This window comes from Rhinopithecus bieti, unplaced genomic scaffold (genome assembly GCF_001698545.2).
Source record: "Rhinopithecus bieti isolate Rb0 unplaced genomic scaffold, ASM169854v2 scaffold_3043, whole genome shotgun sequence".
Classification (NCBI taxonomy): Eukaryota; Metazoa; Chordata; class Mammalia; order Primates; family Cercopithecidae; genus Rhinopithecus; species Rhinopithecus bieti.
This window is the reverse complement of record NW_016804580.1, coordinates 3,867,172-3,882,394: the sequence shown is the minus strand read 5'-3', so window position 1 is coordinate 3,882,394 and position 15,223 is coordinate 3,867,172. Positions and strand designations below refer to the sequence as shown.

Here is a 15,223-nt window from a genome sequence, read left to right as displayed (position 1 = left end):
GAACAGGCAACCTACAGAATGGGAGAAAATTTTTGCAGTCTACTCATCTGACAAAGGGTTAATATCCAGAATCTACAAAGAACTCAAACAAATTTACAAGAAAAAAAACAACCCCATCAAAAAGTGGGCAAAGGATATGAACAGACACTTCTCAAAAGAAGACATTTATGCAGCCAACAGACACATGAAAAAATGCTCATCGTCACTGGCCACCAGAGAAATGCAAATATTATGTTACTCTTGATGTTTTTCTAGTCTGATATTCTGGAACACAGTTCTTTTTGAGGAATATTTCAAATACATTAACTTAAAAATTTCTGGAAGGAAAATCACATTTGCTTGTAGAATCACTTCCCAGATGTGCATTCTTAGGGACTGAATTGTGTCCTCACCTCAACATTCGTATCTTGAAACCCTAATCCGCAATAGGACTGTATTTACAGATAGGAGCTTTAAGAAAGTAATGAAGGTTTTAAGAAGAGAGAGACATCAGGGATGCACTTATATAGAGGAAAGGCTATGTGAAGACACAGCAAGAAGGCGGCCATCTGCAAGCCAATGAGAGAGGCCTTAGGAGACATCAAACCTGCCTACAATGCTGATCTTGGACTTTTAGCCTCCAGAAGTTTGAGAAAATAAATTCCTGTTGTTTTAGCTATCCAGTGTGTGTTATTTTCTCATGGCAGCCTGTGCTGACTAATACATGCATTATGTAATGCTACACATGTCATCAAATGCATTGCATGAAATGCAAGCAGACACTGATCTGACTTTAATAGGCAAACATTTTAATAGCTTAGAGATGCTATTGCTCATAAGACTTTGGTTGTTTCAGAAAAGTGTCCTTATTGATGCCCATCAAGAGCATTGATGCCTATTCAATGGCTATCTAGTCTTGCAAAGCACTTTACCTTTCTTGTATGCAACTTGATTAATTTAATTGTATCTGATTTGTCTATTAGGAAGCTCAGTTTTCAGTTCTAAAATTGTATTATGTTCTTCCTTTCTTTAGGATTACAACTTCCTAGAAAGAAGAGGCTGTGGTTGGCATTGAGTTAGAGCTAAATGAGAACTTCTCATTTCAGGCTGCCATTGAGTGTGAAATATGGTTCCTCTGTTTTCCTGCTTGCTTCAGGACCTGGAAGCTAAGAATTCTGCGTTGCAGGCCTGATCCCTTTTGTGGTTCTACTCTGGTTCTGGTCTGTGCCAGTGTTGATGTTCATCTTGTTTCTCAGAGTATTTAATGGAATAACTCTACTATCTAGCATTGTGATGTGTCTGGAGCAGAGGGAATGTGTTAAAACATGAACCTACTGCACTATTTTGTCAGAAAGTCTGGATAGATTTCAAAAGCTCTAAATAATAATGGTATTGATCTATTCTTGTTTTCTAACCCTGCTCCTCTGAGTACCAGGGTTCAGCAGAAATATGTCAAAGGCAGCAGTAGACAGTCAGAACTGTCTCGCACTTAACCCAGATTCAACAAGAACAGTTTTGTTTTCCTCTGATTTACTTGATGGTATCATATACAACTTCTCATTTGAACATTTTACTCCAAACCTGCTACTAAAAGTTTCAAGATGATTAGTCTCAAAAATTCCTTGCACGTGCAATGAAGTTACAACCTTTTCAAAGTAAATTATTTAAAGGACCCAAGAATAAATGTCCCCATGAATGTTTCTTATACAGATATTGCCAGTTCTTTCCTAAATTATTTTTTTCTTCAAGTATAATTATGGGTTGGAACAAATAATTTATTTTATGTATCATAGATAATTGACACAATTAATTTTGAAAATGGCCCATTAAAATATATTTTAAAGTTGGACATAAATAGTGTTTTTAAGAATATGTATCTCCATTGACTGAAAATGCTGACTCGGAAAATTTAGGCTATACTCTTTATTGAGCAATTCTTCCTAAGGTGCTAGACTATGAATTCACACCAAAAAATATTGAGCTTCCACCATATGTAACACAGTGTCTTAGAACTTAGAATGTAGAATTCAGGGGAGAAATTTAAAAATGAATGACCAGAATCATACATGCTGATTACAAGAGAACAATAATACAGGAGTGATAAACAGCTCAAAACAATAACAAAAGAAATTCCGTAAGGTCAAACTTAGTAGGCAAAGCATCGCTGTAGAGAAGAATTTATAAAAATGAAAATTCCTTTAGCATACAGAGATCTATAAAAGCTGAAGGTTAAGATCAGAATCTTTAAACATATTTTAAATTTTAATATTTCTAGAGAAAAGCCATTTAGTAAAGTAGGAATAAAGTCTACAGATGGAAAATCAATAAGCTTTCTATTGGTTCAGTGAGTACAGCAGGTTGCTTTTGACTAGGGAGGTTGGATAAGGAAGTAGTACAGATAAACCAAAAAAAGAAAAAAAAAGCTGGTCCAGGCACAGTGGCTCACGCCTGCAATCCCAGCACTTTGGGAAGCCGACGTGGGCAAATCACATGAGGTCAGGAGTTCGAGACCAGCCTGGCCAACATTGTGAAACCCTGTCTCTACTAAAATAAAATAAAATAAAATAAAATAAAAATAGCCAGGATTGGTGGCTTGTGACTGTAGTCCCAGGTACTTGGGAGGCTGAGGAAGGAGAATTGCTTGAACCCGGGAGGTGGAAGTTGCAGTGAGCCAAGATTGTGCCACTGCACTCCATCCTGGGAATGCAGCAAGATTCTGTAAAACAAAACAAAACAAAATAAACACACAAAAAGCTGTAATCAAATGGCAGAAATTGTCTAGGGTTTCAGGAGAACACTGATCTTCAGCTTTCCCAAATGTTTAAATCATTTTAGGATATACACAGACAAGATAAATTACATTGCAAACCAAGTAAACTAGGAAATAATAATCTTCAAACTCTTATAAGATAAACTCTTAAAGCAAAATCTTATAAGGTAATGTTTGTTAAAAATGAAGAAGTACGTAGGCATTTCTCAGCAATATGGCAGGCTCAGTTCCAGATGACCATAATAAAGCTAATGTTGCATTAATACAAGTCACATAAAATTGTTTTTTTTCCAGCACATATAAATGTTATGTCTGCACTACACCTTAGCCAATTAAATGTGCAACAGCCTAATGTCTAACAAAATAATAACTAGAAAATATTTAGTTTTTAGTTAAGCCAGGCACTGACTTCTCTCTAGCTGTGCAAGTCCTACATGGCGTCTTTTTCCAATAGACGGCTGTTTCATTGACACTGAAGATCTGTTGCACAGCGTAGCCACCTTCATCAGTGATTTTAGCTAGATCTAGATAACTTGGAACAGCTTCTCCATCTCAGCATTTGGTGACTCATCTTGTACTTTCATGTGATGGTGATGGCTTCTTTCCTTTAACTTCATAAACCAACCTCTGCTATCTTCCAGCTTTTCTTCCAAAGCTTCCTCACCTCTCTCAGACTTCATAGAATTAAAGATAGCTAGAACTTTGCTCTTGATTAGGCTGGAGCAGAGCGAATGTGTCAAAGAATGAACCCACTGCACCATTTTGTCAAAAAGTCTGGATAGATTTCAAAAGCACTAAATAATAGTGGTATCAATCTATTCTTTTCTTCTAACCCTGCTCCTCTGAGTTCCAGGGTTCAGCAGGAATATGTCAAAACTTTCTCTATATCCATAATAATCCATATCTGTTTTGCTTTCCTATCATTTGCGTATTCACTGGAATAGTGTTCAAGACTACTCCAGTATTCACTGGAGTGGCCTTCAAGAATTTTTCTTTCACATTCACAACTTGGCTGTTTGGAGAAAGAGGGCCAGCTTTCAGCCTATCTTGGTGTTCAACATGCGGTACTCACTAATAATCATTTCTAGCTTTTGATTTAAAGTGAGAGATCCACATTTTCTCCTTTCACTTGAACACTTAGAAGCTATTGTAGTTGGCCTAACTGCAATATTGTTCAGCCTCAGGGAACGGGGAGACCCAAGGAGAGGAAGAGACAAATGGGAGAATGACTGATTGGTGGAGCAGTCAGAACATACATGACATTTATCAATTAAATTTACCATCTTATATGGGCATGGTTCATGGTATCGCAGAATAATTACAATAGTAACATCAAAGATTACTGATCGCAGATCACCAAAACAGATATAATAGTCATGAAGAAGTTTGAAATATTGTGAGAATCACTAAAATGGGATACAGATATGATATGAGCATATACTGTCAGAAAACTGGCACTGACAGACTTGCAGGATGCAAGGATGAAGAGCTTCAATTTGTAAAAAATGCAACATCTGGGAAGCGCAATAAAGCAATACACAATAAAACAAGGTGTGCTTGTTTATTTTATTTTGTATGCACACGAAAATATGTGTGTATATATGTATCTGATATATATGTGTGTGTATATAGACACATATTTTGTATGTACATACATATTTTCATCATCATTATTTTCATTGCAAAAGCTGAGAGATAATATAAGATCATAGTTTTAAGGTTTTAAACAATATAATATATTAACATTTGTATACAAATATGGCAGATACTACTCATCTTCTTGAAAATATCTATTTTGAACCCTTCTTCTATTGGAGATAGGAATTTATCCATATTTCTTCATCCAATTTCTAATGTGACTGGTAACTTGTTTTCAAGTTGACTGTATAATAACGAGCTCTAACTTGTAAATGATATAAGTTCACAACTTTGGCACAAATGCAGTTGAAACACATTAAAAAATCAGAAAATAAACGGTTTCAATATAAAAGTTTTACTTTTTTCTTAGGAAGTTAACAGTTTAGATAGTTAAAACTGACTTTGGCTTCATGAAATTTATAAACAAAATATTAGTTTTTGTTGCATTTTAAATAGCATTAACATTATATTTAATATTCATAAATTTTCTTTTAAGAGTAGGTGGCAAATAAATTATGAATGCATCTAATATTTATTGGCATCCATAAGGCAATTAACATTGTACTGAATATAGGAAAATAATCTGAGTCATTTACTTTCTATTTTTCCTTCTTTATTAATACATGTACAACATCGAATAATTCCAATATTAAGCCAAAAAATTCATACATAAAATGCTTCCATGAATAATATCTATTTTTTGGTAAATTCTCTTTCAGACATTATATTTTAAAATCTATAAAATACTTATTTGGCTGAGCACAGTGGCTCACACCTGTAATCCCAAAACTTTGGGAGACGAAGGCGGCAGGATCATTTGAGCCCAGAAGCTTGAAACCAGCCTGAGCCACCTAACAAGACCCTACCTCTACAAATTTTGTTTTAAAAAATTAGCTAGACATGGTGGAGCACGCCTGTGCTGCTTGGGAGACTGAGATGGCAGGATTACTTGAGACTGGGAGGGCAAGGCTGCAGTGATTTACAATTGTGCCACTGCACTCCAACCTGGGCAAAAGAGTGAGACTCTGTCTTAAAAACAAACAAAGAAACAAACAAAAAATAGTTATTACATTTCTCATCCTAGAAATTGGCATTCTTTCTTACCAAAATAGGCTAAGTAACACAGGGCATTTTGTGCCACATAGCTCATTCACTCAGGTTGATGATACTTTAAACAATTTATGAATGGTTCATTGGCACTACTTCCTGAAAGCAAAATTTCTCAATCGATTATAGTTGCTGCATGGAAAATATATTTGAACATAAAGTAAGCCTATGGATGTACACCTATTTTCTAGTAAAATAAAATCTATATGCAGCAGATCAATATTTCTAATGGCAGAGAAACTATGGTCTTGGGCCATGAGAATGAAGGCTACAAGCCCTTCAGGACACACACACCTAACATACAACAGGATGGATATTTATTTTATTCTTGATTTAAATTCAACCAGTACTCTTATTAAAGTATCTTAGCAGTTTAAATAATATTCAGTGAAACTATGAGATAATTTAATGGGGAAAGGATAATAATTTATTGTGTGTATTATGCACTCTACCATATTAATTTCATTTACTCCTCCAATACCTCCCTAAAACAGATTAATTACCATGATTTTTAATGTTGAAAAAAACTGAGGAACACTGTTGTAAGAAATGAAGCTGGTAAATGTAGAGGAATAATCTTTACACTGTTGTTCAAAAGCACTATGAGATGTTGAGATCATAGCTAACATATTTAAAAGCCAATAGCAAAAATTGGATGATAAGGTGTGATCCACAAGTCTTAGAAACATGACCCATTCCAAATCACCAGAAGTGGCATGCACTTCACAGGACATATCCATTACCATTGGAAAGGAGGTAAAACACCCACTTATGCCCTTTGTTTTTCACAGTTGTTCTGTCACTGATGCATAGTTTCCATGTACTTCTCCTGATCTATTCTCTACCTTCTCTCCCCATCTTGGCCCTGGAAGGCTGGACGATAAGGATACGTCAATAAGCCTTTTAAACTTCTGGTGTATGATTGGATTTGGCCAATGGGTAACACCACCAGCAGATTAATACAGAGCGAAAAGACCCTTTGAGATCAGCATGGACTAACTGCTTCCCTTAACTAAACGTCTTACCATGCACTCCCTTCTCACTCTAGGCTCAGGTAACTGAACCTCCTCTCACACTCTTTGGTCTGTAGGTGATAAAAGCTCTCACTCTTACTATCCCTTATGGTTTTGCTATGCATACTATTTCTCTAATAAACAATCCCCTTATTAATATTTCTTCAACTTATGCAATATCAATAACTATTTCTTGTCAGGATATTGACTGACACAACGGCTGATGAAATCTTGAAACTCTCCTGGTGAATAGAAGATGGCTATCAGAAGAACATCAGTGAAAGAGTGTTTCTAGTTTTGTGCTGTTCTTCCATATAATTAACCATGTTTCTTTTTTCTTTTCTTTTTTTAGGGAAAGGGGATATGTTTGATAAAAACTATATTGCTTCAGTCCATGAAAATTAATGTTTCCAATGGAAAGACAATATTCAAATATGAAGTGTTTTAAATGTTGAACTCACAGGTTTATCTAAACATTTCTAATACTAGAAAATTTATTTCTGCAAAAATAAAGGTCTGTAAACATCAATTATTATTGACTTCCCTGTCTAAAATTGTAAACATCTCCAAATCCTTAGTTCTACAACATTTAAACATGAGAAAGTCACGGAAAACAAAGAAACCAATTCTTTTTTCCTGCATTCCACTCCAATTACAACTTCTTGAAAGAGTTATCTACAATTGATTTCCCTCTTTGACATTTCCCATTTGCTCTTAAAAAAGAGTGGCTTCAGAATTCTGCCCTACCACTCCATAAAAGTTCTCTCTCCAAAATCATCAAAACCACTTTTTTGGCTTTTCCAATTTATATTTTTTAGGCCCTCTCTTATTTGATCTCTCAGAAACATTTTAACCTGTGAATATTTTGAAACTAAAGGATTTTTGCCTTTAAGATCCTCAGTCTCTTGTGACCCCGCTATGTCTAGGACCACATCTTCTCAGTGTCTTCAATGTCTGCTTTTTTCTAAACGGTCTTTTAGCTGTTCCTTCAGGTTCTGCCTGCCACTTTATCTCTTTCCTCTCTCTTTGATCTCATCTACACCCACAGCTTCAATAATCATACGCTGATGGCCATGCATCCTTATATTATCTTATTTTAGCTCTCTCCTGAGCTTTATATATACACTTCCAAACACATTCTGAACATTTTCATGTGCATGGGTCACAGCTATCATATACAACACGTCTAAAACTAAAGCCACATCTTCCCCCAACATGTTCTTCTATTTTCCCTAGCTTAAGCAATGGCACATGAGCTGACCTGATGTCCAAATTAGAAAGTTGGAAGTCTTTCTTTCTTTTTTTTTTTCTTTTCTTGATTAACAAAACCACTCAGACTACATTCTCTTCCTTTTACTTTCTGGAAGGAAGAGAAGGACATAATCAATGGCAAATGGTAGTTGGAACAAAGCAAGATCAAGAGCCAGCTTCACATTCAGGAGAGAAGGCTGTACCTCCTCCTTGTGCTTCTGGTGCCCTATGTGTTCAGAAAAACTTCTCTAGTAGCAAACTATAGATGTGATCCCTGAAAGCACAGTCTTGGAAGTCACTGCTGATTCCTTTCTCTTCCTCATCACCTGACCATCCCTTAAGTCTATTAATAATCTTTACCTTAAAGTCTAATTAATTGCTTTGTATTTGAACTGTGACATCTCCTAACCAGTCCCTTTTCCTCACTCCAATCCATCTCATATCCAACTTAAGTGCCGTTATGTAGCACTGGCATGGTGGCATGGGGGTGAGGATTCTGCAAGATGTGGGTCCCGCTTCACTCTCCAGGATTCTTTCTACATTTCCAACCACAGGCTCTGCTCTAGCAACACAAAATATGCTTCACTCTAACGACTTGTTCTCTGCTCCTGGAAGAATCTTCACTTCACTTGAATCCAGATCTCTGCTTTATTCATCCAATCACTATTTGTCTTTCCAAGTTTGGCTGTGTAATCGCTCCTTTCGTGAAAATGTAAAGACTCCCTAGCACCATAGAGAGTTCCATATGTGCCTTCTAACACAAGGGGCTTGTCTCTGTCATAGGATTGATCATATAGTGTTCCTCACTTTCACTGACTAGCCTCCTTCACTAATGTATAGCACATCTTCTGCCTGAGCTCTGACAGTGTCATATCTATCTGTCTCGTCAATATGTAACATAGTATGTGGCATCAGTTAGTCTCTTAATGAGGTTTGTGAATAAATGAATGAATGAATGTGAGTTTACAAAATGATTGGTTTCCTATTCTAAACCAATAGGAAAGCCCCCAAAGACTGTTATATCTTCAAATGTTTGGTGAATTTTGACCACTAAATTCTCTTATTCTATAATTTTGTTCTAGAATTTTGTCCCCCATCTCTTCGTAACATGGGCTTATTTCCCTTTTGGAACAGAACTTCATAGGACTAGGCAAACTCCATTTTTCCAATGAATGCCTAGCATTATAAGGACACAGTATTTCCCTAAGCTTCTCTTTAAATAGCAGTCTTATTTGAAGCCAAATATCATATGGGTATATTGAACTTAATATGATTTCTATCAGTCAAATTACATTAGAGCTCTGATGGGAACAGGGATAAGTAATTTGGCAGGCTTTCTCTTTTCTATTCACCTCCATTTGCTTACCTTGCTTCTAAGAAAAGATTATAAGACCTGACAGGTTGACTTTATCTCAGAGAGAATATATAGGTAAGAAATAACAGGGAGTTAGAAAACCAATTTGTTAGTCTGAACCAGGAAAATAGTTTCACTGATTTAAGGCTAAAGCCTTTAAACATCCCAAGGTCATCTCTCTTTTCTTTCATTCATCTTTACTCCTCTTCCAATTGTTTCACATTTCTAGAGGTCCCATACTACACAGGTCCCTGAACTAGCCCTTGCTTTCTTCCTTCCATCTTTCCTTCCTTCCTTCCCTCCTTTGCTTCCTTCCTTCCTTCTCCCTTCCCTTCCCTTTCCTTCCTTCCTTCCTTCTCTGTCCCTCTCTCCCTCCTTCCCTTCCCCACTTCCTCTTTTCCTCCCTTCCCCTCTTCCTTCCTTCTTTGTCTCTCTTTCATTCTTCTTTTTTTTTTTTTTTTTGAGACAGATTCTCACTTTGTCTCCCAGGCTGGAGTGCAGTGGTACAGTGGCACAACAATCATAGTTCACTGCAGCCTCAAACTCCTGTGCCCAAGAAATCCTTCCACCTCAGCATCCAGAGTAGCTTGGACTACAGGCATGCACCAGCACACCTGGTTATTATTATTATTGTTGTTATTTTTGTATAGATGGGGTCTCACTATGTTGCCCAGGCTGGCTTAAACTCCTGAGCCCAAGGGATCCTCCTACCTCAGCCTTTCAAAGTGCTGGGATAACAGGCCTGAGCCACTGCACCCAGACTCATTCAATGTTCCCCTCTTGTAGTTACATTTCAAACTGCCTTTTACTATTCCAAAAAGTATGATCATTAACATATAATTTATGGACCACTATCACTGCAGCACTTATCCAAAAATATATACGGTATAATAAAATATAAAATAAGTAAGGAAGCAAGCAAATAACTAAATAAAATGTTAGGCGTTTGGACACCACCATGATTATGTACTCACTTTAAGATGTGTGTAATTACTTCTTACCTAACATTCTTCCTTCCCTACCTGACATTGGCTTATTATACTAAAAATCAAAGGTACTGAATACAAAGCTTGGGATTTTACATGCATTTGCTCAAATCGTCACAGTCTTGTAAGTTAGGTATTACTGAATTCATTACCTGGATGACAAAACAAAATTGGCAGGGCTCAAACAACTTCCCCCAAGACTGCACACATAGTAAGTAACAGGGATGAAATTCAAACCCATGTCTCTAGGATGCATTATCCCATGAACTCCTAATGACATGACATTTACTCAGGTAATGATCCAGATCCAACTCTTAATTATATAGATCTATTAAAATCAACATTTGTCACTTGATCAAAAAGGAAATATCTATCAATATGCCCTTTACTTGAGCCATCTTCACGAACCTTTGTGGTAGGAAGAAATTCTAATTGAATTTCTTCAATCCACTTCCATAAACACGTTAATGAGATAAAAACATGTAATGGCATCTTCCATATGAATGACTCCGATGTAAATGGAAAAGGAAATAGATAGGTTTAACAAAAATTAGCATGACTGCAAACAGGGTGTTTCTAGAAACACTAAGCAGAGGACAGATGCCTTGTTTTGCAACATAACACAGAAAGCTGTGTTATTAACGATACAATCACAGTAAGGCTCTAGAGAACTTCATTTTATCTGTGGAGCCTTCTCTCTCATTCTAAAGCAGCATTCCTTCCCTGACACACTGAGTTAGTGAAAATAACTCACGGCAGATGAGTTCATCTTCACTGAAGTGGCAGTCAGGCACTCCATCGCATAGCAGGAGGGAAGGGATACACTCATCTGTAGAGCACGGGAACTCCATGTTACTACAGAGTGGAGGGGTGGGGCTGAGAGGACAATCCATTTCATCAGATCCGTCTGTGCAGTCTTCATGTCCATCACATTTCCCTGAGAGAGGGACACATTGGAGTGTGTAGATACAAGAAAACTGATCAGCTTCACAGGGTGATGGCTGTGCTGGGACAGGACCTAAAAAAGAGAGCAAGTCAAGTCATGTTGGCATTAGGGAATTTCCCTCCATCCAGTGTTGGGACATTACAGGTTGCATTTACTACTGTATAAAATGAATTTTGTTAATCAAAGTAAATTAATTTCCAATTAGGATTAATAGGAACCCCACAAAACAGGCAAATGTGATTCAATAATATGCCTTATCATAATGTCAGGAACATAAAAAATTATTTTAATTTCAATAATTTGGGGGGAACAGGTAGTTTTTGGTTACACTGATAAGTACTTTAGTGGTGATTTCTGAAATTTTGGTGCACCTATCACCCAAGCAGTGTACACTGTACCTGATATATAGTCTTTTAATCTCTCACCACATGCCGAATCTTTCTCCTTGAGTCCCCAAAGTCCATTATATCATTATTATGCCTTTGCATCCTCATAGCTTAGCTACCACTTATACATGAGAACATACAATATTTAGTTTTTCATTCCTGGTTTACTTCATTTAGAATAGTGGCCTCTAGCTCCATCCTAGTTGCTGCAAAAGACATTATTTCATTCCTTTTTTATGGCTGAGCAGTGTTCCATGATGTATATATACTGCATTTTCTTTATCAACTTGTTGATTGATGGGCATTTAGGTTGGTTCCATATCTTTGCAACTGTGAATTGTGCTGCTATAAACATGCATATGGATGTGTCTTTTTCAAATAATGACTTTTTTGGGGGCTAGATACCCAGTAGTGAGATCGCTGGATCAAATGGCAGTTCAATTTTTAGTTCTTTAAGGCATCTCCATACTATTTTCCATAGTGGTGGTACTAAATGTACATTCCCACCAGCAGTGTAAAAGTGTTTCCTTTTCACCACATCCGCACCAACATCTATTGCTTTTCGACTTTTTAATTATGGCCATTCTTACAGGTACAATATTTTTTAAAAAGGCATCATTGACATGGAAACTGACACCTTCAAATTAAAAAAGACATTTTGATTTCTATGCGTTCAATTGGACTATTAAATCAGATTGTGCTCGAGAGTAAAGATACTTTCATGCAGTAAATTAGCAACTTTGGAAAGATGCACTCACAATTTTAGAATTTAAGGGAATTGTTATAATATCAGAGTATCATTTATTTACTGTCTCTTAGTGGCCCCCACCCAGGGAATCTGGCTCTTGAGACCCTGGCCAGGTTTGAGCCACAGACGTAGAGATCTGCTATGGTTTTGTCACACTGCACTCCGTCCTTGAATCTTCATCACAGGTCAAAGGCCATGTGCTGCCATATCTAAAGCCAGATAAAATCATAGTGTAATCTAAGATGTTACACTAGGAATCCTGAAGATAGCCTGCTTCAAATCCAACCAACTCATTTTACAAATGAAGACCCTGAAGCCCACAAATTTTAAATATCCAAAGACTCAATGCTAGTGTAATAAACTTTGGTTACATGAAACTTTTCTGCAGCAAATGTTTGAGTCCACATTAAGCCAAACTTAAAGCACAGGCTGACTGCTGAGTGTTGACTATCTGATGTTTCTAAAGGTCAGAGAAGGTATGTGAATATATAGGACTTCACTAATTGGTGATTAGTGGGATGCTTCTTACACTATATTGTCTCTGTGCTAGTTAGTGAGGGACTCAACAATATATTAAGGGGAAAATATAGAGCCAGGTAACAATGGAGGCCAGTTCAGGAATGGTTTATTTTGTTTTCTTGACATTTTAAACTATTTTTATTTATAGGTTGTATGAGAATAATTTGTATTATATGTAAAGATGATATAGTGAATTCATTTAAAAAATGAGATTTGAAAGTCCCTCTCCCTCCTCACTAAACCAATAGTGAAGATATATCTAGGAGGAATTTAGACTCTGACCCTATGACTAAAGTCATGTATCTGGGATACATGTGGCTGTGCTTAGGAAGCCTATGTTCGCAGAAATCAGTATATTTAAGTAGGAGATAGATAAATGTATGACTTGGAGACATCGCTATCATGTTTTAATCTAACTGCCTGAGATCACAGCAGTATACAAAATTACAAAGTTCCAATGTACAAATTATAAATTCAAACTTTGAAAGTAAATTGGATTTAAATATTTAAACTTTTATATATAGCTCTTCTGGTACTGGACCATTGTCAAATAAATAGTTTATCTGCAAACTTTTCATCAGATTAATCTCACACTTAAGAAGGACAGAAATTATTTTTTTCTAAAGTATTTTACGCATGAAACTTTCATCTTTATGAGCTCACCAAAGGTCGAAAAGGTTTAACAAATTCTTTGCGTGTAATAAGAATCTAGAACCAACTTTAGTAATATATCTATGACTTAGCTAAGTCTTAAAAAAAATGAGGAAAGCAATGTTCTGTATTTGAAAACAAACACAGACTTCTTTTTGTTTGTTTGTTTGTTTGTTTGTTTTTGAGACGGAGTCTCGCTGTGTCGCCCAGGCTGAAGTGCAGTGGCCGGATCTCAGCTCACTGCAAGCTCCGCCTCCTGGGTTTACGCCATTCTCCTGCCTCAGCCTTCCGAGTAGCTGGGACTACAGGCGCCCGCCACCACGCCCGGCTAGTTTTTTGTATTTTTTAGTAGCGACGGGGTTTCACTGTGTTAGCCAGGATGGTCTCGATCTCCTGACCTCGTGATCTGCCCGTCTCGGCCTCCCAAAGTGCTGGGATTACAGGCTTGAGCCACCGCGCCCGGCCAAACACAGACTTCTTATGTTTCCCAGTTCCTATTCAGAATGATGTGTGTGTGTGTATGTGTGTTTCTCTATATTTTTTTCTTACAGTGGATATGCAAAAATAAAAATTTCTCCTTTTGGAGATAGCCATTGCATTAAATGCCAATTTTTTTTTTTTTTATTGAATGATACTCAGAACTCACTTGTTCTAGACCCTTCTTTTCAAAGACTCTGTTGGGCTTGTCCTGCCTATAGTGCATACTGGCTTGTTGCCCGGCTTCCTCCATCCACATCAAGGTGTCCATTCCCCCAGCTGCTGGGAGGTTGCCAGATGACAGCTCATGTTTGAGTCAGGCTCCAGGAATTGCCCTCCAGAGTTACATCTCCTCCTAGGAACAGCTCCATTCATTGGCCGGTGAGTTGGAGATAAGATGGCCCAGGGCCTATGCCTCAAGGTAAGACATCTACAAAGAGCCAGTGCAGCTCCAGAGCTGCCCATGGTATCGGCGGAGCCTCTTACTGCACCTGCATCACAGCTAAACCCCACCTGCCACCAGGCAGATGCCCAGTTCTGTTTCCTCCCCTCCTTTGCAGGGATGTTCCTGAGACAATTTCTAAGAAATCTCTGATTTAGAGTGTGCCTTAAAGTCAGCTTCCCAGGGAACCTCACTTGTAATACTCTCCAAACATAAAAATGAATCTAGTTTAAATTAAATCTGCTCTGAATTGCTCCTCAAGTTTTCTAAAGAAATATTTCTGATGTAGGAAGAACATGACTTTGCTTCCTACGGAGAGTCTAGGTAGTCTCTTAGCCAAGAGCAGTCTTTCATTCACTCCATATTTATTTTGTCTCTTGTTTTAACCTAATGAAAACTCTGTATTCTACTATAAATCCACACTTTTTGACATAAGTGGTTTCCTTTAGGTAATCAAATAAAGTAATACTCCTGGAAGATGTACTATGTTTATCCTTTGACTTGGATGCACTCTGCCACATACGTGCTTTAAGAAGTGTGGCTGGATGGTCGTGGTGGCTCACGCCTGTAATCCCAACAGTTTGGAGGCTGAGGTGGGCAGATCATCTGAGGTCAGGAGTTCGAGACCAGCCTGGCCAACATGGTGAAACCCCGTCTCTTCTAAAAATACAAAAATTAGCCTGGCATGGTGGCACACGCCTGTAATCCCAGCAACTCAGGAGCGTCAGGCAATCAATTCATTTGAACCCAGGAGGCAAAGGTTGCAGTGAGCTTAGATAGTGCAACTGCACTCCAGCCTGGACAACAAGAGCAAAACTTTGTCAAAAGAAAGAAAAAAAGAAAGAAAGAGAAAGAGAGAGAGAGACAGAGAGAGAGAAAGGGAGAAAGGGAGAAAGAAAGAAAGAAAGAAAGAAAGAAAGAAAGAAAGAAATAAAGAAAGAAAGAAAGAAAGAAAG

The 15,223-nt window shown here is 37.4% G+C and overlaps 1 protein-coding gene across 2 annotated transcripts in view; it reads right to left on the bottom strand.

The window, feature by feature from the left end:
* Positions 1-15,223, bottom strand: part of MALRD1 (MAM and LDL receptor class A domain containing 1) — a 715,118-nt gene that overhangs the window by 122,793 nt on the left and 577,102 nt on the right. For both annotated transcript variants that reach the window (XM_017869225.1, XM_017869224.1), the window contains exon 34: positions 10,853-11,116. In XM_017869225.1, the coding sequence (XP_017724714.1) occupies positions 10,853-11,116 (264 nt within the window). The remainder of the gene's footprint in view (positions 1-10,852; positions 11,117-15,223) is intronic.